This window comes from Scophthalmus maximus, chromosome 14, assembly GCF_022379125.1.
Source record: "Scophthalmus maximus strain ysfricsl-2021 chromosome 14, ASM2237912v1, whole genome shotgun sequence".
Taxonomy (NCBI): Eukaryota; Metazoa; Chordata; class Actinopteri; order Pleuronectiformes; family Scophthalmidae; genus Scophthalmus; species Scophthalmus maximus.
Window position 1 is genome coordinate 17,255,948 of NC_061528.1, and position 26,074 is coordinate 17,282,021.

Below are 26,074 nucleotides of genomic sequence, written 5' to 3' on the forward strand. Positions count from 1 at the left end.
GTGAGCGAAATCTAATGTTTAAAATCGTGGTTAGTGTCACGAGTTTATTGTCTTCCGCACCGCTGCATCCCTACCCATCATTTCTCCTCGTGTGTTGTACCAAACACTACAACCAATATAAAGGCACCCTCTGGATTTGTCTTTTTAACACTTGACATGGCAGATTTGTGCGGCAGTGGTACACACCTCTACTTCCACAGATTAAGAGTTGACCGTGGATATGCAGTCAATTGCGAAACAACCCAGCACACGTGGATGGAAGAAAAATGACAACATAAAATGAATGCAATTAAGTGGAAAACTCTGAATGTGCTCTTAACTTTGTGTGCATACAAGAATACTTCACAGGGTAGCTTTAAGTGTTCGTAGCCCTCCACTGTGGGAGCCACTGGGTCCCACTTTCCTTTTTGGTTCTTAATTCTTCAAAACAGTAGCATCGTGGCATGTCCTCCGAAATCCCCGGTAAGCACATCCCTTGACAGCACACTTTTCGTTTTTGTGAAGTGTCTCTTACATCAATGGCCTCTTTGTTTTGTCATTAAAGCCAGCAGTTGTAGACGGATTTCAAGTGTTCGGTGATAAGGAGCCTCTGCTTTCATGTTCCGTTTGTTCATTGTGCACAAACAGGCGGAGGATTCACGAGGCATCGGCGGCGGCGGGTTCACCTTGTTCCTCTCTCGGCATCCGAAAAGCACTCAGTTTCACATTTACATCGGCTCCCCGTGCCATTTCCACTCGATCATGAGCTCTCTGCCTCTCTCACCGTCCACGCTGTTCGTCTGCCCCCACGTTCGTTCTATTTCTGTCCGTTTCTTCCTCGAATGGCCGAATGTGCGAATGACACTGAAAGCCTCCTGATTCAGCAAGTTCTCATCGCGTTGGACCGCAAGTCCTTCAGCCCACTGGCTGGACGCGGAAGCGGATGATGATGCCGTACAGTTATTAACTGAAAATCGAGATGTTCGTTGAAGTGTCAAAAATTAAAGCATGCTTCATAGAAAGAACAATAATGAAAAAAATGTTGCTCATTAATTTCATATGAGTGAGGATACAATTGAATTAAAAAAAGAAATAATATTTTGACAATAAAACCTGGATTTTATCTCTCAGTAATTTTTTTTTCCATGTGTACTTTAAAAGTGGCTATTAGTGATGCAGCGCTGCCTGAATTCTGTTACAAAACTCTTACAGTCACCCTTACGTAACCCTCCGCCTGGTGAAAGGGGGATGTCAAATGCAGCGCTGCAGTGTAACGGCACTGAATACTTCTCCGGGTGCAACAGCCGAACAAACAGGGCGCAGAAAATTAGAGCAGATGGACCTTCTTTTTTCTTTTTTTCTTTGGCAATTGTCTGTTTGTATTTATAAGAACCCTATAAATACCGAATCTGACTCAGTATGACATTTTGAAGTGGTGTCACATTGTATTGGATTCCAAGAACTGACTTCCACTTTGCATAATTTGGATGGTTGGATGAGGATGGCACTGCACTGGTGTCACAGTGTGATTTTTTTTTTTCCCCTTCTTCTTCTTTTCCTTCATTTAATATTTTTTTTCCCCCAGACAGTGATTCATTAGTACATCGTGTATTTTGTCACGGCTGCTGCAGAACTCCCTGCCTGAAGGCGCCTTTTCCTCCAAAAGACGCCCTGCAGCCGCCCATGTTTTTTGGGAAATTCTAGTTGTCAACATCACAGTTTTTTTTTCATTTATTTTTCAACTGCCAAGGCAACAGGCGGCTACACAGGCAGCAAAATATAAAATTTCCACAGACAGTGTACAGTAGAAAGATAGAAATCCGACCAGCTTTGTTCACTGGTCCATGTAGTGGAGCCGGCCCCCGAGGCAGCCGCGGCCAGATGGCAGTCGCACAAAGAAGTTCCACCAACCTATCTTATTGATACTGACTCACTGCGCTCAGCTCGTGTGTGTGTGTGTGTGTGTGTGTGTTTTAACAGGGGGCTGTACACGTCACCTTGCTTCATACGTCGTCTTGTCTTTCTTCAAGCATTCATCTATCGGCGGAGCACTCCACACACGCTCACACCTGAGAGGTGCCCCGGAGCAACTGTAGTCTTCCGCTGCCGGCCGCTGGGAGCAAAACATTCAATCATTTAAGGCTTACAACACTCACCGCACTAAAAGGAAACAACTCTATTTGTGTTGGCGTGCGTCGGGCCGACCGGAGAAGGGAGGGAGAAAAAAAAACAGAGTGGAAAAGCTAGGGAGTTGGTCGGTGGGGGTTAGGGGAGTTACCTGGAAGGGGGATCGGGGCCTGGGCGCCACATCTGCCCCGTGCCTCACTTCCTGCATGGCGGCTTTTTGGCCTGGCACACTGACACCATCCACGGCGCACCGGGAGGCTGCCACTTTGCTCTGTTTACAATAGCACTGTTGCCACCCCAGGGTCATTCTGACGGGAGGGTGATTGTTAATCGCCCCCTCGTGCCACAGGGTATGTTCAGCCTGACTTCTAATGCTGCTGTTGTTTTTGTCAGGTCTGTTTTTCGCGCTCTGCCTTACATGAACTCACGGGCGGGCGCCGTCCGATGCCCAGATAGTCGGCGCTGAGCGGACACACTGGAGCAGTTTGAGGTTAACCGGGCCCCACTCCGCGAGATCTCGGCGGGTCACTGAGCCGTTGGTGAGCCGACCGCACGACACACAGCTGCCTGGTAGCTTTGCCACATCGCCACAGATCTCACTTCATTTATCCTCCAGAGTGTAAGACAGTTTTTTTAATATGAATGAGAGAGGAGGGAGGGTTGCGGCAGCTCTCATGATATCCAAGTCCCCTTTCAGGAAATCTAGCTGGAAGGTAGATACAGCGCCTAAACGGGGAAAAAAAACTATCCTTGCGACATTTTCCCTCAGGGCAATTTGTCAGCGATTACCTGATGAAGGCCGCAATTGTAATAAAAGATTACCTCGTAAGAGTTCGAATAAATTTTTTCCATGTGTGCTTCAGGCCCACTTTTATCCTGCACCTGGCTGCACAGCAGCCACAAGGCTTTTCCGGGCCGGTCTCGCGTGCAAACGCTGCACTCATCGTCTTTAATTGATTTTAAAGATCAAACTTGCGTATATGTCCTATTCCAGGATGAAGAGCCCGTGAAAGTGTGTGCGTTAGTGTACACTTGTGTTTTTGCTGGTCCTGCAGGAATAGCTCATATTGACAAAGGCTTCCCACAAACGCTTCTCATTTTACCAGGTGTAAGCTTGAGCCTGCTTTACTGGATACCCTCATTTTGTGTGGTGTCATCTCATACAGTCCCAATGTGAGACTCACTCACTCACTCTCACACACACACACACACACACACACACACACACACACACACACACACAGCACAACATGCCGTGGCCTACTTTTCCAGTACCCCTGGTGTAATCCTATCTGCGACCACTGAATGGAAGCGCTGTGGGAAAGCCCGGGCCACCATTGTACGACAGGAAGGCTGAGAGAAAAGGGGGCCTGGAGAGGCTGTGCGGCCTGGATTCAGTCTCCCATCTCGCGAGTGGTTAATTAGCTTGAACTCCGCGTTCCCGTCCAACGACAATGAACCCAGTGTCTGCGTATGAGGACACGCACTGTACGCTGACACATTCCGCCGTCTGATTTGCTGTCAGACTCAGACTATAGTCGTCGAGCATTTTGTCCTCATGCAGACGAGGTCACACTCGGGGAGTTTTTCCCCCTTTCACTCCTCTGCTTCCAACGTGATGACAGCTCAGGTGGCAGCGCTGGATACTCGCTCTGGGCGGCGGCAATGCAGATGTTACCTGGTGGCTCTATGCTTTCCTGTGCGTGCGTGCGTGCGTGCGTGCGTGCGTGCGTGCGCGCGTGCGTGCGTGCGTGCGTGCGTGCGTGCGTGCGTGCGTGCGTGCGTGCGTGCGTGCGTGCGTGCGTGTGTGTGCGTGCCTGCTGTGATGGCCAGCTGCCCACTTAACCGAGGCCCTGACAGCTCCCCAGATAGTTGCCCCAGAAAGAAACACCAAGAGAGAAGACGATCGCATACATGCACTCTCTTTGATGCGCACACACTCGGATGTACGGACGCCTTCGTGGGTGCCCGTCGCACGTGGGTGCCCGCGTACAGTCCCGTCAGAGCAGGTGCGGCAGGAGAGCGAGAGTTTGCGCGGCTTATTTTTGGCATGACCTCAAACTTCCCCCGGTGCAAGCACAGTTCCATTGCAGCGCGGCGTTTGTTGTCGTTTTTATCGTGTTACTGCACACAAACGGCATTCAGACGTTATGAGCTCCGTCAGTCACGTCACATGCACATGCGGCAGTTTGTTTCGGAAGAATGAATTCGTTTCATGTTTGTCCCAACCTGGGGCCAAGCTCGTAAAAAAATCTCCCGGAGCTCTTGCTGAGAGAGGTTTGACGCAGACGATTAAAAATGTGGCCTGTGATGTTACGACCTCTCCAGATTATTAAGACTGACCCTTTGTAATAAATAGTCAGTGTGAGAAATGAATATGCAGGATGAGTTAGGTGTATGAAAAAGACATCGCTAAAACAAACATTTGAAAGTGAAATGTAAAGGTTGTTTTTCATGTGTGCCCGCTTGTTTTATACATGTTTGCCACCTTTTTCTAACCTTTATCCAAAACTTTAAAGCTACACCAACACCAATGGATGAAACGAGTTAGGGTAATATATTTGTCTGACTGTGTTATTCTAGTCTCAGCTCCAGGGAGTAAAACTTCAGCAGCTTTCTACCGCCACAACTTGCCCAGCACCAAACCACAGGCAGACGGAGTTAGTTAGCAGTCAAAGAGCCAAACGCTCAAGAGGTAAAAGCAGAGCCGGCCCTAGCCTATATGGGGCCCTGAGCTGAATTTGATATGCCCCTTCCCCCCACCGCCACTAATACTATTGTCAAAGCTTGATCGTTCGCACACCTTCTTTAAATCTAACACACCCATTATCAATTGAATTAGTTGTAACTGTGTTTCTTACATTATACCAATGTCAGCCTTTATGCTTCTGTGGTTTTCAATCTTAAAAGTAGCCAGCTCACAATAGTGGTCCAGTGTTAATTTGCACTTAAAAGCTACAGTGTGTAATATTAAGGATGACGTATTCACAGAAATTAAATATATTGTCCGTAATTGTGTATAATCACCTGGAGCAGAGAACCAATGTTTTTTCGTCAACTTTGAATGAGTTAAATATTGTAACATTAGGGGGACGTGACCTCCGTGTAAGTCTCCATGTTTGCTACCTCGTGTTGTGCTGAGTTCCGGTTCCACTGCGACTCGGGAAAAATCACAACTCCGACTTCCGGGGCCCGAGTTCCGAGGTATAATGGAACGCAGCATTAAATACGGTTGCAGAAGGCGGTCCAGAATACGAGCATTTGCGTTGAATTTCAAGCGCTGCGGCAAACCGCAAATGGGATTAGCGGTGCGCCACCATAAAGTGTCCCCCTGTCGGGTGCTCAGTTGGTTGCGGTTTGCAACTTTACCACCAGACGTCGCCAAAAAGTGCAAAAATGACACACAGGGGCTTTAAGATTCAAAGTGATACAGCACTGAGGGGAATCCAGCTGTCGTTAGCTGAAGATACTCTGACTGAACCCGAAGGCTTGGTAAGAGCACTTGTTGCAGTCGGAGGAAATAGTGTCGTATCGCCGACTGATTGTAGTGCTGAGGGTTGCAGTTCAAACCACTCACCTGTCACGACATCCCTGCGGCTCCTCCGTGTAGTCCAATAACAAAAAAAAAACTTCAACAAGAATTTCAACTGTGGGCGACCAGGCCTGCTCACCTTGACGTTAGTGTATTCAGAGGTGTTTTTCCTCAGTCACGTCTGTGTGTGTGTGTGTGTGTGTGTATGTGTGTGTGTGTAAGAGAGTGCAGTCATTATCCTCAATGTCACACCGCATTGCAGTGCAGTAAAAATCTTTGGAGTAAGTGTGTGTGTGTGTATGTGTGTGTGTGTGTGTGTGTGTGTGTGTGTGTGTGTGTGTGTGTGTGTATTTATACAGTCGATCCAATAGTTTCAGGGCAGGCTTCCATATAGGCCAATATTTCACCATCTGACACTGGAGCTGAAATTCAAATTGAGTTTATTATTCAGTTAAGATATTTGAGCATTTCTGTGTTTTTTGTTTTGTCTTCTAATGTCCGTCCTACTGCTTCTCTTCCCATCTCACTTCACTTCACTTCATCTGTTTTGTGGTCGACTGATGGACTGTAGGTTTTTCAGTGGCCGTTGCAGATGCAAATATTATAGAGCGGGGCGGTTGATGGCTGACATATGATGGTGATATCTTTTCTTTTTTTTTTTTAAATATCTTTTATAATTCCACTATTCAATGCACATTAAATCAATGTTGGTTTTTTGCATGGTGATTTAGATGGATTTTCCATGTTGACGAAATAGAAAAATATATTTTGTTATGCTGTCGATTTCAAGGTCGGCGAGTTTATGTCCGTAACTGTTGTCATTCAACATCATTACTCCATACATAATGGGAGTGTTGCCGTTTTTGTGGGAGACATTCTAACGTATCTGGTACTTGTAGTAAAATGCTCGTTCATCAGCGGCAGCTTTGGGTTGTGAACAAAAGTTGCTTTTCTCCGCGTCGTGGTATAGACTCCCGCCCGTTATCAGATAATCTGTTGTGATTGGACCGGCAATTTTTCTGCCGGAGGAAATTGCTTACACATGGAGGGGATCCAGACCGTAGTCTGGCAAGAGCAAATTAAATGAGCTCCCAGAATTCGCCTGGGTCCCAGGTTAGATTCCTTATGTTTGTTGATAGAGTCTGCTAAGATCAAAAAAGTAATTGTAAATGATCTCACACACACACACACACACACACACACACACACACACACACACACACACACACACACACACTAATAATAACAATAATAACTTCACTCAAAGCCTGCAAAGTAATAGAGCGGCGATACCGTCACATAAATCAACTATCTATCATCATGCAACGTTGCCAAAATAGCTTGGTGTACTGAAACACACACACACACACACACACACACACCTACACTCGGGAAGGGCGACACGCACACAAATGCAGAAACGTTCTGTTACCCAGGAGCCCATGGGCACGGCACACCTGGACCTCGGTTGAGTTCTTACCTGTAATCTGCTGTATTTTTATGTGATCTCTAGTTGGGACTCGTATTCTCGTACGCCTCTGTTCTGATTGGCTGACAGACCTGTTGTTGACAGACTATATTATGGTTTCTGTAAGAATTTAAGGTAAGGCAATCTGCAGACGCATCTTCTTTTAATCGACCTCGTGAGCACAGGTAAACCCTCCGACGCTGATTTATATAAAATTGCCAGATATGGGCCTGATTATTTGGCCAACCACTACATCAGTGTTTGCTTTGATAGTAAAAAATACCCGTGTCTTTTTTTGTCCCACCCCCCCTGAGACTAGATCCATTTCTTTTCCTGTGACCTCACGTTTTCCCCCTTCGTCTCTGTAACACGGGAAATGGGAAGTTGTCCCGCTAACAAGGGCACGCAGCTGGGTAGAAAGATAAATTGGCCGAGAGCAGGGGCTCATTCGTCATACGAGAAAATGCTGACGTCTGTGTTCTAACATGTAGTAAGACGGGGGGGGGGGCTATTAAAAGTGTGGAGAAATGCTTTGCGGTTCAGCATGATGGAACGCAGGGTAGAAATTCTGTTGCAGATTATGAGCAGCTAAACACGTGTGTGTAGTGTGTTTGTGTTTGATACTCTCAGCCGCACCGTTTTCCATCAATCTATTTTCCTTGAAAGGAGCCGCTTCCCATTATGGGTCATGCAAAACACGTACATTGTGTTGATATTTTCTGGCCCATTTGTGTCACATTTGCACTTCAACAAAAAAAAATAGCCCAGTTATATATTTCCCACCTGCACCTTCCTCAGCACCACGAACAGCGAGCACACGGAGACAGTGAATTGATCTGAATGTTCCAAAATTACACACAGCACCACGCAGCCTACTTACAACTGGAACCTGAGCAGCCGACTCGGATTTTGGCTGTGTTGCCATGACGACATGCTTTTTTTTTTTCTCTCTCTCTCTCTCTCCTTATTTTTTTTTTTACTAAGGATTTCCCTGTGATTGTTGTCAAAATGTTGCTTGCAGCAGCTCAGCTGAGACCGAGTTGACAAGCGAAGCGGCACGACAACTGTGGAACATCGTCAAAATAGCTTGCGTTTGATTGGTGCTCTGCAGAGCACCTCGAGTTGTTAGTCAAATCTCAATAGGGAAATAGAGATGCATTGGAGAGTTGGGGGGGATATGATGTCTGTCTGTAATAGGCACTATGGACATGTATGTAATGACATCCCTGTCAATCTGTATTGGTATGAAACATTGGTTAAAGCCTGTAAAATATGATATAACACTTCATAAACAGTCGTCAAAGGCTGCGGTGTGAGTGGATCTTGGAGGCTCCTGCTTCTTCTCCTCCCAGGTTCCCTTCCTCTCTCGCAGATTGGTAGCTTTGCCCTCCGCGTATATATTTTGCCAGAGGGGGCCCTAAAACAGGGCGACCCGTTGTTTTTCCCATGCCGACGTTGAGCAACACATGCACGCAAACAAGATAATGTATACGTGAACAGACGCCACCGCCGGTCAAGCCCCAGCTGAAGAAAAAAACCCCCCCAAAAAAACGACCAAAGCCACAAGCAGCGGAGTGGATCCGTCGCAGAGTGTTGGTTAAGGAGGGGACCGCACCCAGCGGTGGGGGCCGATGGTAGTCCTGGGAAACCGAAAGGGAACTCCCAAGGAAAGAAGGAAGTCATTCCTATTTACAGGTCAGCTTGTTGAGAGCCGGAGCACGCTCTTGTTTGGAGTGACACACGGGGAAAATGTAGCGGCTGATAGATGATAGGGGTTTTCTTTGGATGCCACTAGAATTCACAAGAGTATAACTTTGTTTCAGTTTCCTTTGTTTATGTATTTGTAGATGGTTGTGTGTGGAGCTGCAACAGCTAATTATCGATGACTTAATTAATCGGCAACTGTGTTGGTAGTTGGTTAATGGGTTACGGTAGTTTTCATGGGGGGGAAAGTTCAAAATTCTCTGATCTCAGCTTCTCAAATGTGAATATTTTATGGTTTCTTTGCTCCTCTTTGACAGTAAACAAGACATTCTCTTGGTGGCATTGGAAAAACGATCGACATTTTTCACCATTTCATGGCCTTTTTACGGACCAAACAACCAATCGATTAATCGAGAGAAAATAATGGACAGATTAATCGACAATGAAAATAAGCGTTAGTTGCAGCCATAGTTGTGTGTAAATGTGGGTGTGTGTTCCCTCACATTACACTGCTGTCACAGTGTTTATGTCCATGGTAATGGGATAGCTACCTTATAGAGTATGTTAAAGCTCAGTTCTGTCTTGCAAGTGGCCTGGTGATGGCCAATGCTAACGATTTTTCCTGAAAAAAGGTGCATACTTGCAGTATGTGAAAAGTACATGAGCTTACGTGTATGTGTTCTTTGCGATTTTCCCTGGTTTCCGACTGGCCATTCCACCGTGCAGTGCAGGCCGTGCTATCTCTCACTGTTGGCGGGTGTGTCGAGGCCAGGTGGTTCCTCTGATACATGTGGAGTCGCCCCGCTGCCTCATCGCCTGCCGCAGTGCAGCGTCATCGGGAGGCCGCGGCACACCAACCAATAGGTGTCACTGGTGCGGTATCGAGGCTAATCCCTCACTGGCTTCCCACAGTGCTAAGCCAAGACGCTGGCATCTCTCTCGGGGGCTGAGCACATCTCTCTGTCACGTACTAAACATTGAAATGCATCTTCTTCTTCTTTTTTTTTAATAGACATAATGAAGTGACACAGCCACTGGAGACTCTGCCAGTCCCCTGCACCTCATGCAACCTCCACGATTCTGGCAACGCGCTGTCCTTTTGGAGCTCTGCACTGTGACAAATAGGACTGGAAATAACATGTAGCCACTTCACATCTCTTTGCATTGTGAATTCTGCCCAGCACGGAAATAATCACCTCTCACGTTGACTACCAAGAATTTCTTCAATTCAGCCTCACAGAACCCTTTTCTTATGATACAAGAACATGGATCTGAATACAGAAATGTACAGCTAGGAAACCACTAAACCACTCCTTAGCCACAACCCTTTGAACACCCCAAGCAGATACCACTTTTTTATTTAAGTCCTTGCCGAAGACCCGTTGCCTCATTTCGAAAGTGAAAACTGCCAGAACAGAGTGACTGTATCTATTATTTTTTTTTCTATTCTTTGTGCATTGGCAGCCGCTCTAAAACAATGTTCACCCTCAGTGTGTGAGGAGTGCTTGATCTTACATGTTCCCATACTCGGCTCCTTTTGCTGAAGCTTGTGCCATTTTGGATCATATGTGTAATCATTTATTCCGATTATTTTCCACACACTGATACCTGGGAGCTGCACACTGCGACCCCAGATGACCACAACTGTCAGTGTGGGAAAGGCAAAGTACACCTCCACTTAAATATTTGACCTCCCTCTATATGTTCAAGGATATAAGCAGCATGCAACGGCGTCTTGAAAATGTGATACAAAGATGCGAGCAGATAAAAAAACAAAGAAAAAAATCCTCTGTTCCAGTGTGTCAATGCTGCACAGCGTTTCTCATCTTGTAAGCATCACTGCCCTCTGCTGGACAAGTGTGGGTAAAACAAAAACATTGCCAGACAGTCACGATGGAGAGAGACAGAACATGGTGATCCAGCTCCTATCTCCCTTTGAATTATTACACACACACGTAATTAAGTGATGCATTAATCAAAACTGTGTCCCTGTGTGTGTGCGTGTGCGTGCGTGCGTGCGTGCGTGAGTGCTTGCGTGCGTGCAGGCGTGTAGGCGTGCGTGTGTGTATGTCTGTGTGAGAAAAAGCTAGGTCAGAGGGAGGGGTACCTATAATGGCTTATCAGGACCCTGTGTGTGTGTGCGTGTGCGTGTGTGCGCGTGCGTGCGTGCGTGCGTGTGGCCAGTGGTTAGCAAGCCAATGGCCTGATTTTTTTGGCTGACGACCGGGAGACGAGGTTTACAGTCACGCATTCTCCTCCTCGTATCGTGTGCAGGCGACTGGCTTCCTGTCTCTCTTTCGTAATCAACCTCTCCGCCTCGGTTTCTGGTTGCAGCCTGGTCTCGGATGGCTTTTTGCTCCTCCGCCGTCGACTTCTAATCACCTCTGTCAAGTTAATCGAAGCTCCCGTATCAGTTTCCATCCACCCACTGCCCTCCGCCCGGTGTTTTGCAGAGAGCCAGAAGGAGGTCCGCGCCTATTAGGCCCCTATTATGACCACAGCTCACGCACGCACGCACGCACGCACACACACACACACACACACACACACACACACACCGCCTCTCATCTCTAAAAGCCGCTCCCGCCCTGGTCATCTTTCATCTGCCTTCGCGCTCAGGTATTCAGGCACCGCGGGACGCGCTCACGTGTCCGATTTTAGTCGCTTCTCTCCGCAGTGACTTGGGGAAAACAGGGCGCACGCTTGTTTCTAAAAGGAGAGGGGAAAAAATGTCTTTTATCAGCAACTAAGAGAACACGCTGAGGTTTTTGTTTCCCCCTTTCTTTTTCTCCGAGTGCCCGCTTCAAGCTTTCTCTCGGTAGCCTGATGGCTCCTGCTTTTTTAGTCCCTCGATTTTAACGAGGAAAGCTTATAAATACTAATGAGCGAACTTTGTTTTGCCGTAGCCGGAGGTCTCCCGTTCACTCGGTGTAAATGTTACAATGTCAACGTGTGATTTGAATGCGCTTGACCCCGTCTCGACGCGACTCCCCCGCGCCGGCCGCTTGTGTTGTGTGAAACTGTCGCAGCATGTTTCCGTTTGCTTGTGGGCGAACTTTGTGGCAGGGGTTAACACATTGAAATCTGCAAAACCTGAACCTGGTGATGCTGAGCTCCCTGACCCTGGCTTGAGAAACAATAATACAATCAAAATGAACTGTTCCTATTCGGTCTGTTTTTAGTGGACTGTGCATGTACCAACCATCAGACGGGGCTCACCACAGTAGCCTGGATTTCCTCGCCTGTTTAAGGGGTTGCTTTTTTTGTCGGCGATTGTGTTTCGCCCCTCAAACCGCTGCAAAGGCCACCGGGACTCTGAGTTGTTATTCGAGTCCGGAACGCCTTTTTTCCGTTCAGTCTGGATAAGTTCGACACCGCAGAGCATCGGCTTCACAACCGCAGCCTCTCTCTCCCCTTGTCCATTCGGCGTGCTTCGCGGAACGCCAAGAGAGACGGAGCGACGGGTATAAGCTCTCCGCCGGTGGAACAACACGCACACACACACGGTTTGGGGGGGGGGGGGGGTCTCTGCGGAGCGCGCGCCGACTCTCCCACGTCTGCAGCGCTTTGCGCGGCCGCTGTGAACGAAAATGGGAAGGGAAGCGGAGTGGCTCCCTTTCAGAAAACAGAAGTAACACAACACGGCCGAGGCAGCTGTGGCGAGACTCGGCCGGCCGCAGTTATGGTTGGCTCGGGCACAGAAGTATGAATGAATTTGTGCCTGGAGTATATTTAGGTTCCACCGTCTCCCCTCTCTTCTCGTGCTGTCCCACAGCTCGTATCCTGAATCCGTCGTCTGACTCTCTATCCCTTTTTTTTTTTTTTTTGTTGCTTTCTCCCGTTCTAACCAGTCGCCATAAAACCCTCTCTCTGTTGGACTTGTTTCCTTCCCTCCCGCGTTCTGCTCAGTTTGACTTCGTGTGTGTAATTGGCAAGCCGCCTCCCCCAAAAAAACTGTAATTTGTTTTTTAAGAACGTTTTATATCAAGCTGTGGGGGAGTAATTAAGAAAGCCTCATTGACCTTAAATGGTCCCGCAGGGCTACGGGGGGAGACCCTACTTTACCCTGGGAACCTTTTCTCTTCACCTGATGTTACCTTTACCTCGCTTCACCTCCATTCTCTTCATCTCCACCTAGCTGTCCTGCTTTGCCCCATTCTTTATCTTACAGTTCACACTCAAATATTATATGCATATATATATATTTATATATATATATATATATATATATATATATATATATATATATAAAATTATCCCCCTTTTAATTTTGTTTAGCGTTTCTGTCTCTATTTCTTCGTCTCCCTCATATCTTGAGGGAGACGAAGGCTCCATAGGCTCCATAGCCTATGGAGCTTTAAGGCTCCCCCCCCCCCCCCCCCACACTTGTCTCTAGATTTACTATTATTATTTTGAAGTTATCATTCTGCGAGCTTCCCGCGATGCTTCTCATCCCACTTCTTCACATGTCAGAGTAAGAATTTCAGTAGGTATAATAAATATGAAAAGTGCAACTTTGTTACGCTGCTAAATGAAGGCATTAGGGCTGAGTTTTAAAAAAACAAATGGATTGCCCGACTCATGTCGATCTCAATTTCAATCATCAGATATCTATTCATAAAATCCACGGATGGAACTTTTAGTATATGCCATTTCCTATATCCTTTGCGTTAGTCTCGCGTGACCGCCCCAACGATATTTTTCCACATGAAAGCCGGCAAATAGGCTGGTGGTTGCCGTGGCGACCCGGTGGAACTGTACAGATATTGTTTTGACCCTTTCACTGCGGAAATGTGCACATTACAGTACTTGAATTAACACCTACAGCTATGCTGTAGAGTTGCACTGTTGACTGTGTGGGTCATGTTTAATAAAATAAGTGCATCCATCCGCAGCATTAGTTCTGTGAAAACCTCTGTCATGAACAAGAAGAATTGGCATTGGAACTGAAATATCTCTAAATGAATCGGACGGAGTCGGGACCTTGTGAATCTGAATCGAACCAATTCAGGAAATCAGTAGTGACACCCAGCCCGAGAATGCATACATCATACTTACATGCATACAGTATTTAGGTATGTAATTAGTAGGACTGTATAGAAGGATGTTGCCCTTGAGTCCGTCTCGGACATTTTAAGATAACCAGGTTCCGGCCTCCTACGGCCTCTCCACAACAAACGTTTGGTCAAGCTCCTCGGTTCCCTCCAAAATCAGCTAAGTCGTTAAACTAGTAAGTGGCAAAGAGCACTCGCAGAAAAGGAGCAATCGTTGTTCCAGGCCCCCGGCCCAGGTCCATCGGTTTCGGCGTGTGGGACCCAGAGCCGGACCTTTTTGGATATTGTATTTTAGTGTTTGCGCTAGTTCTTTAGCAAGTGACCGATCGGGCCTGTCCTGAAGAAGAAGAAGAACAGCAGAGGGGTGGTCCATTGACAGCTCTTCAGCTGCTTTGTCTGCATGTTCAGAATCACTGTCCCGCTACGGTGCACTGTCCCAGAACCGACTTCCTCATACCCTTACAAACGCGTTGTAGCACCCCGACGCGTCCTCGTTTGCTTTTGAAAACACGGTCTCTCCTCGGGACTGGAACATACAGGATGTCCTGTGCAGGAGACTCACTTTAAACTACACATTTTCCCTCAAGTTGTCGCCGCAGCCTGCCGTGCCGTTAACCTAACCCTCAATGTAAATATTTATCTGCTCTAAAAATTCCAGTCGGCTGATGAAACGGTGAACGCTGTTGGACCAGTGGGAATAATGACCCAGGTTTCCTGCTCCGCGCGCCTTAAACCGTGCGGTTGTTAGCAGTCAGATTAAATAAAGGCCGTAGACTAGTTCTGTTCAAGGAGCAACGTTTTCGTCACGTAACCATGTATTCTTTGTAAGTGATTGTGATTGAGATCAGTGTTCTGTGTAACAACGGGCCACATACATAAACCTGCCACGGTGGACTCTCTTGGTAACGGCTAAATGCCATGCCTTTAAATAGCACAGCGTTTTATATCGCTGTGAATTAATTGGAAACATGTTTTCCAGCTAGATAAATAGACTCAGTCACTTCACCTGGAAACACACGCACATTCCATTACTTCCAACAACGGCTGTGGGAGCCAAGTCACATCTCCACGTGTTGAGTTTGAATAGGTTTATACCTTGTTTAGTACTTTTAGTACTTTAGTTACTAGTGAAGTACTATGTAAATTGGATGTTCAATATGTAGTTTCATTCATTAAATTCAAGGCAATTTGTTAAAAAGGGTCAGCTATTGATAATTCATTTAAATTCATGTTTGTTTAAGAACTGTATGAGTTAAAGGCAGCAATATTTGAGTTACTGTTTAAACATGTAAGCACGTTACTGTCGCTTTTAGGAGAAATAGTTATCGGCGTGGCTGTGAATTTCTTTTTAAGTCGGTTGAGGCTCGAGCAGCCACCGAGCCGCGCGGTTTTCTCACCGTAGTAAACTTTTGTGATGAGGAATACTCCTGTTAAAACTCAACATGTACAAACTGTGGAATACATATTATATATTGGAATATTTGTGGAGGTTAGTCCTTAGTCCTTACAATTCGTGACACACGAGTCGATCCAAGAAAACCGATGAGTCTCGACTCCCCCACAATGGCTGTAGCCGTCCAGAAACAGACAGAGCTCTTCTAACAGGGAAACGTCTTTCTGATGTGGAAACCTGGCTGAATAAGCACTGTCACTGAAGCACACTCCCACTTCCCTTTGCCCTCTGTGTCTTCCACGAATAAGTGCATTCGCCTTGGGTCCTTTTACACGTTTTTCTCCTCCAACTGTCTTGAATCCAGATCTTTGACAGTAACTCTGCGGTCGGCCAACATCCATGCTGTTTACTGACTCGGAACATCTTGTCTTTCTCCCCGTCAGGTTTTTACAATCGCAGACTTCGCACCAGAGCCAAAGGTAAGTTGTTGTTTTTCTCTTTCTCTCGCTGCTTTCCCCCCGTCAGGTTTTCAAGTTATATTTCTTTCCTTTTTTCTGTCTTTGTCCCCTACAAAATGTCTTGAATCGGTGCTTAATAAAGACTTTTTTATATATTTTTTTTTTCTTTGTCTCCTATATTAAATTCAAACAGTGATCTCAAATCAAACACAATTAGCATCATCAGTGGGCCCTCAGCCAAACCCCAAATTGCCCCCTGCCCTATTCCCTCAGTTTGCGTGTGTGTGTGTGTGTCAGTAAAGCGCTGTATGAATGTGTGTGTGCATGTGACCTGTAGTGTGAAGCACTTTGGACAGTCAATAGCACTACAAATGCAGACCACTTCCCACTACAGCTGAAAAAAGTGGTGCTCTGCTGCCATCGCAGGTGTAATTACAGAAGATGACCACTAGAGGGAGGCAGAGTATTTCTTTCTGCGTTGCCTCTCATCCTTCCTCTCTTGGTGAGCCTCGTAGAGGGGGCACAATAAATCTAAATCATTAAGATATAGTAGGAGGGGAAAGGAGCCAAATGGTTAAAAAAAAAAACCAACTGTATATATAACATAATATTAGAAGGTTTTACAGTGTGCATTTTAATGATATGTTTGTACTGTACGTACTGTGTGTGATTGTATGAGCATATTCTTAGTCTTTCTTTTTTTTACTGCAAAAACATATTCAGCACAGTCGTGCAGTACAGCCACTGAAAATGTGTGATATACTGTATAGCAGAGGGGGGGCGGGGGAGGTGAAGTTGTTTTCACTCGCTGAAGATGTCAGTTACCTTGAGCGGGGATTAGACAGGTAAGGGAGTCTGATTCTGCTCGGTGTGGGCTGATTCACAACCATCCGAGAACACGAGTGTCTCTCCTGTGAGAATCCCCTCCTTCTTCTTCGCACTCCCCCCTCCCCTCGCCTCCCCTCTCCGCCCACCGATAGGGCAGGCATGGAGTCAACAGAGGAGAGAGATGACGAGAGGAGGAGGAGGAGGAGGAGGAGGAAAGGGAGGGAGGGAGGGAAAGAGGGAAAGAGAGTTGGGATACGAGGCGGACGGCTAAAGTAGAAACAAAGACACGCTGCAGGTGTGTGGAGTTTGGCTCTCTGAATGTCAATAGCTTGACAGCGCAAGGTGCGAGAGAGAGCATTAGTCGCGCGAGGTGAGGGACCACAGGCAAAGTGTTCTCGGCGAGATCAACCAGCAGCCCAAGTTCTAGAGAGCCGCTCAGTTCGTTTTTATCACGGTGCGAGTGCAGACAGAGGCATGGCCCTTCTCACCAGCGGCGCACCCAATCTGGACTCCTACCACTGCCTGATCCGCCGCAGGTTCAAGAGGAGGCGCAAGAAACGCTCGGAACGCAAAGGTAACGGCGGCGGTTCGTACACCGAGAGCGCTGCTGAGCTGGCTTGTTGTTGTTGTTGTTGTTGTTGTTGGAGACTCTGTCGTACTGTATGTAGTAACAGGTGTGGGGAGGAGAGCTGTGCACTTACTGTAACCCACTATCTGTTTCACTCGTTGGGTCGACTCCCGAGCATCAGCAGGCTGCTGTGAAAATCTGTTCGAACGTGTAGGAGCAGACATTTCGTTTGATTTTTAGAATTTGTCTGAATTTGACCACAACTTCCTCATACTTTACTTAGCAAAGTAGTCCTTTTTTCTATATTTGTATGTCTGTATTCCGTTATAGCAATGTATAAAAGATATTAAATGATGTGTCAGTAACTTTCAGTCCCACCATTAGAATAGAGTGTGCACTTATAATTGAAGAAATGTATCTATAGATAAAAATGGAGCATTATACTGTATGACCATTAATACAATTCTAGACTTGTTTTACTTTAAGTTTTACAAACTAAAGAATACAAAAAATATTTTCAGGTTATGTTTTCCATCTTTTTGCCATGTGTTAGCGGTCGAGAGAAACGGGGAACACGGGTTCGAGAGAGAGTTGGGCACGTAACAAAGATCCTCGGCTGGATTCAAACACTACATTTGTCCTAAGCGGACAAAACTCTGCGACACACCCATGGGAAAATATGACGATCTTGAATCTTGCATTCGGACGAGTATTAAAAGACCCGTCAATCCATATGAGAGGAAGAGTGATGTCTTTGAGAAACGGGCTCTCCTTTTTGATATATATATGTATATACATATATATATATATATATATATATATATGTGTGTGTGTTTCAGCCATACGTCTCCATTGTGCGGTCCGTCTGCTTGTTGGAAACCAACGTGGAGAACAACTTGAGTTGTCTAAAAGAAAATTACATTTGTGATAGTGCTCTCTTTATTGAAGACGCATTTTTTTGTACGACTGTGCATCCTGCTTAGTCGAAGATAACAGTTTTTTTCTTTTAGTGAATCGGAATTATTTATCTATAAAGTGATTGGTTTTCAAATTTTCTCTCTCTCTCTCTCTCTCTCTCACACACACACACACACCAACACACACACACACACACACACACACACACACACACACACTCTCTCTCTGAGCGAGACAGGTCTGTGTCTCTCAGTAATTGAAGTCAAGTGACGGGAGCCCCCGCCGCGGCTCTAAGCCACACTCTCCTGAGTTTGCTCCTCTCCTCCGGGGATTAGCCTAACAGCGACGGTAGTAATTACTTAGGTGGCCACAGCTCACTGGAAGCATTAGCCATGTCTCCGCCACTTGCTTTGACACCCTCCAACCTCCCCGCCACACCGCAGCCCCCCCCCCCCCCCCCGGTCGAGCCGCGTCCATTCATCCAAGTAAATCCGACCACTGCTGATGGTGCATTTTGAGCGCCTCAGATTCGCACACCCCGGCCTCCGCTCAGGCCGGCGGGCGCCTGCGTCCATCAGCATGACACCAGGTCCGTTTCCCGCCTTTTCACTCTCCCTTATCCCCGGGGGAATGAAAGTGGCACTTTTTCACCACGCCGAGGGGAAACGATGATGACTAAGGAGGGCTTTCGGACCAAGTGTCGGTCTGTTTCTCCCTCTCAGGGCGCTTTAATGCCTCACACTGGAAGCCCGCTGATAAGTTGCTTATTGCGCTCCAGCTCCTCGGAGCGGCCCGGGTGGGGTAAGCGGCTAACCCGAGTCGAGATGGGGGGGGGGGGGGTCACACACTTACTTGAGACAGTCATCAGCGGAATAATGTGACACTGACTGAAGGAAATCTCCGTTCGCCCGAACGGCGAAGGCGGGGGCCGGGTCGGCGCCGCACCGCTGGACTGGACAGTCCATTAAGTGTGGATCAGTGTCTTCCACAAGGGCACTCGGCATGTCGACGCAGGGCTGGCCAGGGTCGGCGTTTTTCTTGAGGAGCCATCTTTCCGTAAAGCATTAATCCACGGCGCGGCCCTAAACAGAATCTCTCTACACTTCAACTTTTGACCTCGTTTTATTGCTTGAAAGAGATTTGTTTCATTGCATTTTGAGGAAAATGTCACGTCAAAGCAGCTCATTGGCAGAATTCGTTTTAGGGGGCTTTAGGGCGTCTGCTGTTAAACGATGAATTTTAACATTTTTTTTACATAAAGATGCAATATAAAATGTTATTATAGTGTTGTTGTTTTTTGGAGCGGACATCTTATCAGTGGCTCCGTTGAAGTCAAGTCTCCATGTGATTTCACCTTCTGACTAATAAGACCTCTGTTCAAGGTAAAGGTGACGTGATGTCACGGCCAGACTCAGTGGACCAGTAAGAAAGACGGAGCTGTAATTTGTCCCGTGCACCTAACAAGTGCAACAGAGCTAACCGGAGAGTAAGGTAGCTGTCGATCAAGTACAGTTGATGCACACACACACTGTCCCGAGAAGACGTTCCAGTCCTCAATTGTCCAGCTCAGTTTGGATATCGCATATCCACACAATTTCCCAAATGCTGAGCAGGTCTCTCCAGAATTTTCTCTTTATTAAGCCAGGTTGGCTGCTATTTTTCAAACCCAGTTTGGGACCTACAGTTTGATCATCATCACATTCATTGTGACCAGTCTGAATCAATTTTTAATCATACAGTGGTAGAAGATGTACTCCGATCTTTTATTGTTTTTTTGCATTTAACTTAAGTAATTAAAATGGTAAATGTCAAAATAAGCAGTGATGTAAAAAGTACAATCACTGGAATAGACATATAACATAGCATAGTAGTGCAAATACAAATAATATAGCTTTATACACAATTAAAGGTATTTATTTACATTACATCACTGATATTACGTTTCCTAAACGGAACCGGAAACCTCGCCTTGAAACATATTTCCCCAACAACAGGAACCTAAAAAAAAAAAAGGCATCCACACAACCTCACATATGTAAGTAATAAAGTGAATATTTTTTTTCCATTCCATTAAGAGCTGGTATTGTTCATGCTGACTCTGACACACTGTCATGACGTACAGTACTAGGTCTCTTGAATGTGCTTTACCTACTATGACGAGTCAAAATGTCTGCTCTTCACATCCCATGTTAACATTCACTGCAACTTGAGTTATGCCTTGGCCTACTATTGCTCCTACATAGCTTATAATACTGTAGTTATTTTTATTTGCATCGTTCCATGTGAATAAAACCTCTTGTTACTTTAGTATAACCTGCATCTCTGTGATGCAAACCTTACTGTACTGAGGAGGTGTAACCGTCACCATGTAGATGATTTTAATTCACCTTTGCTTCATAAGACAATTACCATACAGTGCGTACAGTGACTTTCAAAATGCTCATCTTAAGCATATCTTCCACGTGATATGTTCCTTCAGTGCATCTCCCGTAAATGTGCCATGTGCCTTGACACTCGCCGACGATGCTTTCAAATGGGCCGTATATGAAATATGGGAAATGGGGAACAGAGGACTTTTCCTGCCATGTCAGCGAAATCTCCAAAATGAGCTTTTGCAACTTGAATAAGGGGGAGGGGAAAGGGGGTAAGGGGGGGGCTGCACTGCCTGACGCTTACAGTCATCGCTGTGGAAGAGACCTTTCCTCTGACTCTGCTTTCATATTTTGTCTTTTTTGTATAACCATATATACATCCATACTCCCTTCTCACCCACACCACCTTTCTCTTATCCCTCCCTTTATTCCTAAGCCTCCTACTCTTTTCCCAAATTTCTCTCCTTAATTATTCACATATTCATACATTTATACAGCAGTTGTCGCTGCTGTTTCCCTTTCCTTTAGAATAATCTGAGCGCCTGTCTGTAACCACAGAAATATGTTTACAGGCTTTTGAAAAGGCTCAGACAAACCCATTAACATTTGACAGCAGTAGCAATGGGAATCAAATGGGGAACACGGTTGCCATAATTTACCTAACAACAAAAAAAACAACCTGTTAATTATGAGCCGTGCCTCATTTAGTGGCAGCGCATTTCCAGCCACCACAAACGCAGCGGCACTCTGTCATGATAAGAAATGAGTTGTGTCTGACTGTCTCAATGTAATTAGCCTTGATTAGCAATGCTGCTAATGACTGTAACAGACTTGACAGGGGAGGGGGGGGCAGACCATTGTAGCGAGACTGCACAAAACCACTGAGGTGTGTGTGTGGCTGGCGGAGAGACACTTCACAGCCGCGGGGATGTTGCCGCAGGGATTTGTGCCGACTCCCTTCATCGCCACAGAGATCATTTTGATGTGGTAGTGTAGATTCAAATGATTATGGAAAAGGTTTTTTTTTTATTCTGCTGCTTTCATGTCATAGGTAATGGAACAGGACATGTAGTGATGGCGATTAGATTTAACCAAGCAAAGGTTTGTTTGGGAAAACCCCCACATAAGCCCCCCACATAAGTCCTCCGTGAGCATTCTCACCCTCTCTATGTCAGCTGTCAGGACCTTTTTCATCTTTTCCCTTCCTGTCTTCCGCCCGCCGCCCATCACCACTACCCGTCCGCCTGACGTTAGCAAAGGCACAAGGTGTGAAATTCAACTCCCAGGTGACGGTGCCACGGGCACGGGCGCGCTACAGATCTACATGGATGCGTCTGTGTCCTTGCCCCCCTCCCCCTGCACTACACACACACACAAACATGTTTGAGCATATGCGCACATATCCATCTGCTTGTGCAGAAGGATCCCTGTGTGTCTAACCAGGCCTTGGATGTGACAAGCTGAGAGCGCCCTGGTCATTTGGTGAGTGATTTTGTGTGCGTGCAGACAATCGGGGGGGGAAAAGATGAATTTGATGTCAGTGGTTAAGGTTGGGGTCAGAGTACGTCTCCGGGAAATGAATGTGTTTGGGTGAGGTCGAATTGTCAATTTGGCTTAGGAAGTTTCCTAAATCTTGAAGTGACCTGGAATTATTTGATCAGCAGCCATGATAAGAGCTGTCTGGATTCTCTAAATGCACAGGAAAGGAGCTTCAATGCTTCCTTTCCTATCTCCTTTAGCATAGGGTACACCGGACCTTCCTATGCGCAGGGCAAGGAGATATAGACGCCCCACAATACATTGCGGCAGCGATATAGTTAACGTGATGCGCCATGCAATATTAAATCCGAAATAGAAGTAGAAGAGTATGAATATGACATATCATCATGTCATTTACATATGCAGTCATTTGCATCTGATGTCACACAGTGGTAAAACACTGAAAAATGATGGATGGAGCCGCTGCTTTTTTTGTAGTCCATCTTCAGAAATGTCCTCATGACGTTTTCCACTGAGGTCAAGGAATAGTAGACAGGAAGGTCATTTCGACCTCACCCCAAGTCTATCATGAGGAAATGTAATGTTTTGCGGCTGGTTTGGTTTAATTTGCGTAGCTCTTACTGTCTTGTCTGTTGAGGCTACTCCTCTTGATGTCTGTGTGTCTCTGCACGCAGCCGCATAGTTGTACAGTACGAGAACCTGGACATGCACATACTTTTTCAGCAGTTCCTTACCTGTGCGCTCTGTTAGGTGCTTGAACATTGAGCAAACAGCAGCGGTGGTCCTCCGTGAGCCAGGCATGCTCCCACACACCCACATAATATTCACACACTTCCAAACACACTCAAACATACACTCCCCCCTCACCACCGACCCCCACCCCCACCCCACCCCCGCGGGCGCTCGGTGCCTGTGCCGTGTCATAAATCAGAGCTGTCAAATAAATTTTACAGCTCCTAGTGAAAAGAGGCGAGGCAGCCGCCCAACAACCTTGAAGAGAAGAAAGCAAAAGTAGAGGAGTTTTGTTATTATTAAACCTGATACCTGGGACCTAAGGAATCTATAAAGAATGATGGGACAGCTTTCCACCCCACAGTGCATGAGTGTATCGTGCGGCGCACACTCCATTTGTATAACGACTGGTATTCAAGCACAAAGCTCATCTGTTTTGCCTCATGTTTCTTTTATTTTTTTCTTATGTTAACACTTTGGATGCAACATCCATCTTAAAATTGTCTTCATCACACAGTATGTGAGACCAATGTGTTTTCAGTCCTCAACATTTGTGTGAGCCTCAAAGGGGCTACACAGCCAATATTCGCACTAACAGCCGTTTACATACAAATCTCTATATCAATGGCAGAAATCAAACCTCATTCTTTCTCTCGTCAAGAGCTGTCCAATGGGTGGAAATCAGCCCCTTGGTGAACCGGTGTTTTCATTTTCCCATCCAGTGCCCACGTTGTTAGCAAATGCATGTGCGGCCATCTGAACACTCCTGGGTGCACATTTGTCTTAAGAGTGAGATGTGGTCAAGCCCATTGTTGGTGCATTGCTGTCTTGAGGCAGTAGAAAAGGATTGTGTTTTTTGGACCCGAATTAAAAGATTAAGTTTAACAGTTTTGACCCATGTTTCTGATGGAGAGACCCCCTTTTCCGCCATTAAACTAGCAGTTGGAGATTTGGACACACCCTAATTGTGCCATGTGCTTGACACCATCCTCTCCGACTGTTTGAAGTAGAGCCCCATATTGTCAGTGGTACCACACTGATTTACTCATCTATTAAGTGGATGGTTGTTATCTAAAAAAATAAAACCCCAACGCGACGGCCCTCTGGGATTTTGCCCGGTGTGTCCGACGGCCAGTCCAGGCGCCTGTGTGTTGAAGTACGCCCGCTGTATTGGAAAAATTGATGCAGTTGAATCAGGAACACTGTAGATGTCTTAGGCAGAGGTATTTATTACAAGGAGCTCAACGTTGAGGAGATTTCTGGTTCCTTACACAGCTCAGCAAGTGGTCAGTGCATGGCGTCATATAATGTCGTCATCTCACAGAAAGGCTATCTCCATATTGACACGTGTGTCTCTGTCTGAGTATGTTCTTTATTTACCGCAGCGCGTCTGGCAAAATGTCTTTCAGCTCTAACCTAAATACTGCGACTGTGGCGCCCCGAGACGGCCTCCGGCTAACCATCGACTGTTCCGGCATGAGAAAGATAAGATGACCTCGCATAGGCGAACCAAATCTCTCATCTCTGCAGTCAGGAGAGGAGAGAAAGTCCTCGACACCCGTGGTCGAAGTGAACATCAGTAGTTAAAATCAAGCTCTGTGTCGGCAAGTTAAATCGGCCTCTTTTTCTCAATCTCCGACGTATGTGACTCCACTTCCCTCATCCCTTGTTTCAAATCAAAAGCCCTCTGCAGAGTCATGTAATTCCATTTTCATGACATTTCAGCCTTTTGAATTTCGCAAACTGTTTAAAGCGGAAACACTGTGAAGGCTGAGGGGATTCAACATACTACACAAACTTGGAACTTGTTCCCCATTTTTTTTTTTTTATCCTTCATCGTCTCAGACGCCTTCCCAGTCCCAGCTCCTCTAGCCTAGCTCACTGGTTGGAGGAGGCTCAATCGGAAGTGTCAGGGGCTGAATGGCTGCCTCTTAATATGCAGAGTCGGGGGGGAAAGCATGTACGTCCAGCAGAAAGGCCAAATCACTTCTGGCAGCCTAATTCACTGGTCATTAGAAGGGCCAAATTGAATAATGGACTCTGAGGTGCATGTGCGTGTGTGCATGTTCATGTGTGTCTGTTTGATGAGACGGGGGGAGGGCTGTGTTGGGTGGCCGTACTCTGTGGCCCCCATACCTTGGCCCATCAGTTTCAATCAGGCAGCACGACAGGCACTGCTCGACCCCTCTCCATTAGGCCACCGGTGCCCACACATGTACTCCTATTACACTGCATTACCTGGTCAGTGCCTGGAGACATCACCGGAGGAGGCAACAGAGAGAGAGAGAGAGATGGAGGGGGAAGGTCTGGCTCTCCAATAAGGGGGGGGGGGGAATCACATTTCTATTAAGATTCTTCCTCTTTTTCACATTCTCCAGGTAATCACTGGACTGCCAGTGCTTTATTGGAGAAAGTAATGGGATTGCGGGGTGGGTGACAGTAGCACTCACTTATCTACCTGCGTACACGGACGATGATCCGACGTTCCCACTTGCATCCCACCCTGTCATTTCCTGTTCCTCTCGCTCCTCCTCCGCTTTTAAGTTTACGGCTGCTGCTTCTGCGACGTGTGCCCATCTATTCACCGTTTGTCTTTTTAAGGGACAATTCCTGGAGCTCTTACCGTCATATGAGCTAAATGATCTGGACCATCTTGTTTAGGTACTTCCAGCCAACATGTAAGTGAAGTCAGTTCAGTGGAAAGACGCAGCTGAATGGCACGAAACAAAAAGTAAAACTAAAAACTTTGCCAAAGAAATGAAAAACTTCGAGTTGAAAGCAAGAAATCCTTATTGTTCTTTTAATTGATTTTCTAATACCTTAAACCGTTTCCCCCAGGAGGAAAAAAAAATGTCTTACAGTGACAAGATGAAACGATTCACATTTAACTACAAACTATAATCCTGCAGATTTCTGCGAGCAGTGACTTAACATTGTTCACATACACATTCTGGTTGATAGGGCTTGAAATGTGATACTTTTTTTTTTTTTTTTTAAGAATAAGGGAAAAAATCAGACAGGAATGGATTGGAGTGTTGGCGCTGCCCGGTGGGCCTATCAGTCAGTGTTAGGGCTGCTGAGAGGGTTGTCTCATGGGCGGCCTCTCCTGCACTGGCCGTTTCCCATGCCCATTTGTCTCTGTCCAGTCTCTTTCGCTTTTCCTTTGCACCCTCTTTTTTTCCCTTTTCATCTCCTCCTCCCCCTCATCTTCGATTCTTCGTTTTAGACTCTCGGCCTTATTCATTCTGCGTCTTTCCCTCTTTCCTCCGGCTCTCGTTTTTTTCTGGACTCCACCTCAACTCCCCCCCTGATTATTTTCCAACTTTCCCATGGACAGCAAGTTGTATTTCCTCTGCAAAACAATAATTGACTTGCACAAAAGACTCTTACTTTTGTTTGTTTGTCTGATAGTTTGTCACACTGTTCTGTTGAATACTCAGC

General features: G+C 46.3%; 1 protein-coding gene across 6 annotated transcripts in view; it reads left to right on the plus strand.

The window, feature by feature from the left end:
- The window catches only part of adarb1b (adenosine deaminase RNA specific B1b), a 116,366-nt gene that overhangs the window by 58,459 nt on the left and 31,833 nt on the right, over positions 1-26,074 (plus strand). For 3 of the 6 annotated variants that reach the window (XM_035603673.2, XM_035603671.2, XM_035603674.2), the window contains one exon: positions 15,701-15,736. Coding sequence is in view for 2 of the 6 variants with exons in the window: in XM_035603670.2 (XP_035459563.1) it covers positions 17,018-17,117 (100 nt within the window). In the remaining 4 variants the exon portion in view is untranslated. Of the gene's footprint in view, positions 1-2,499; positions 2,646-15,700; positions 15,737-16,854; positions 17,118-26,074 lie in introns of those variants that run through there. The other 3 variants (XM_035603672.2, XM_035603670.2, XM_035603669.2) reach the window with 3 other exon arrangements.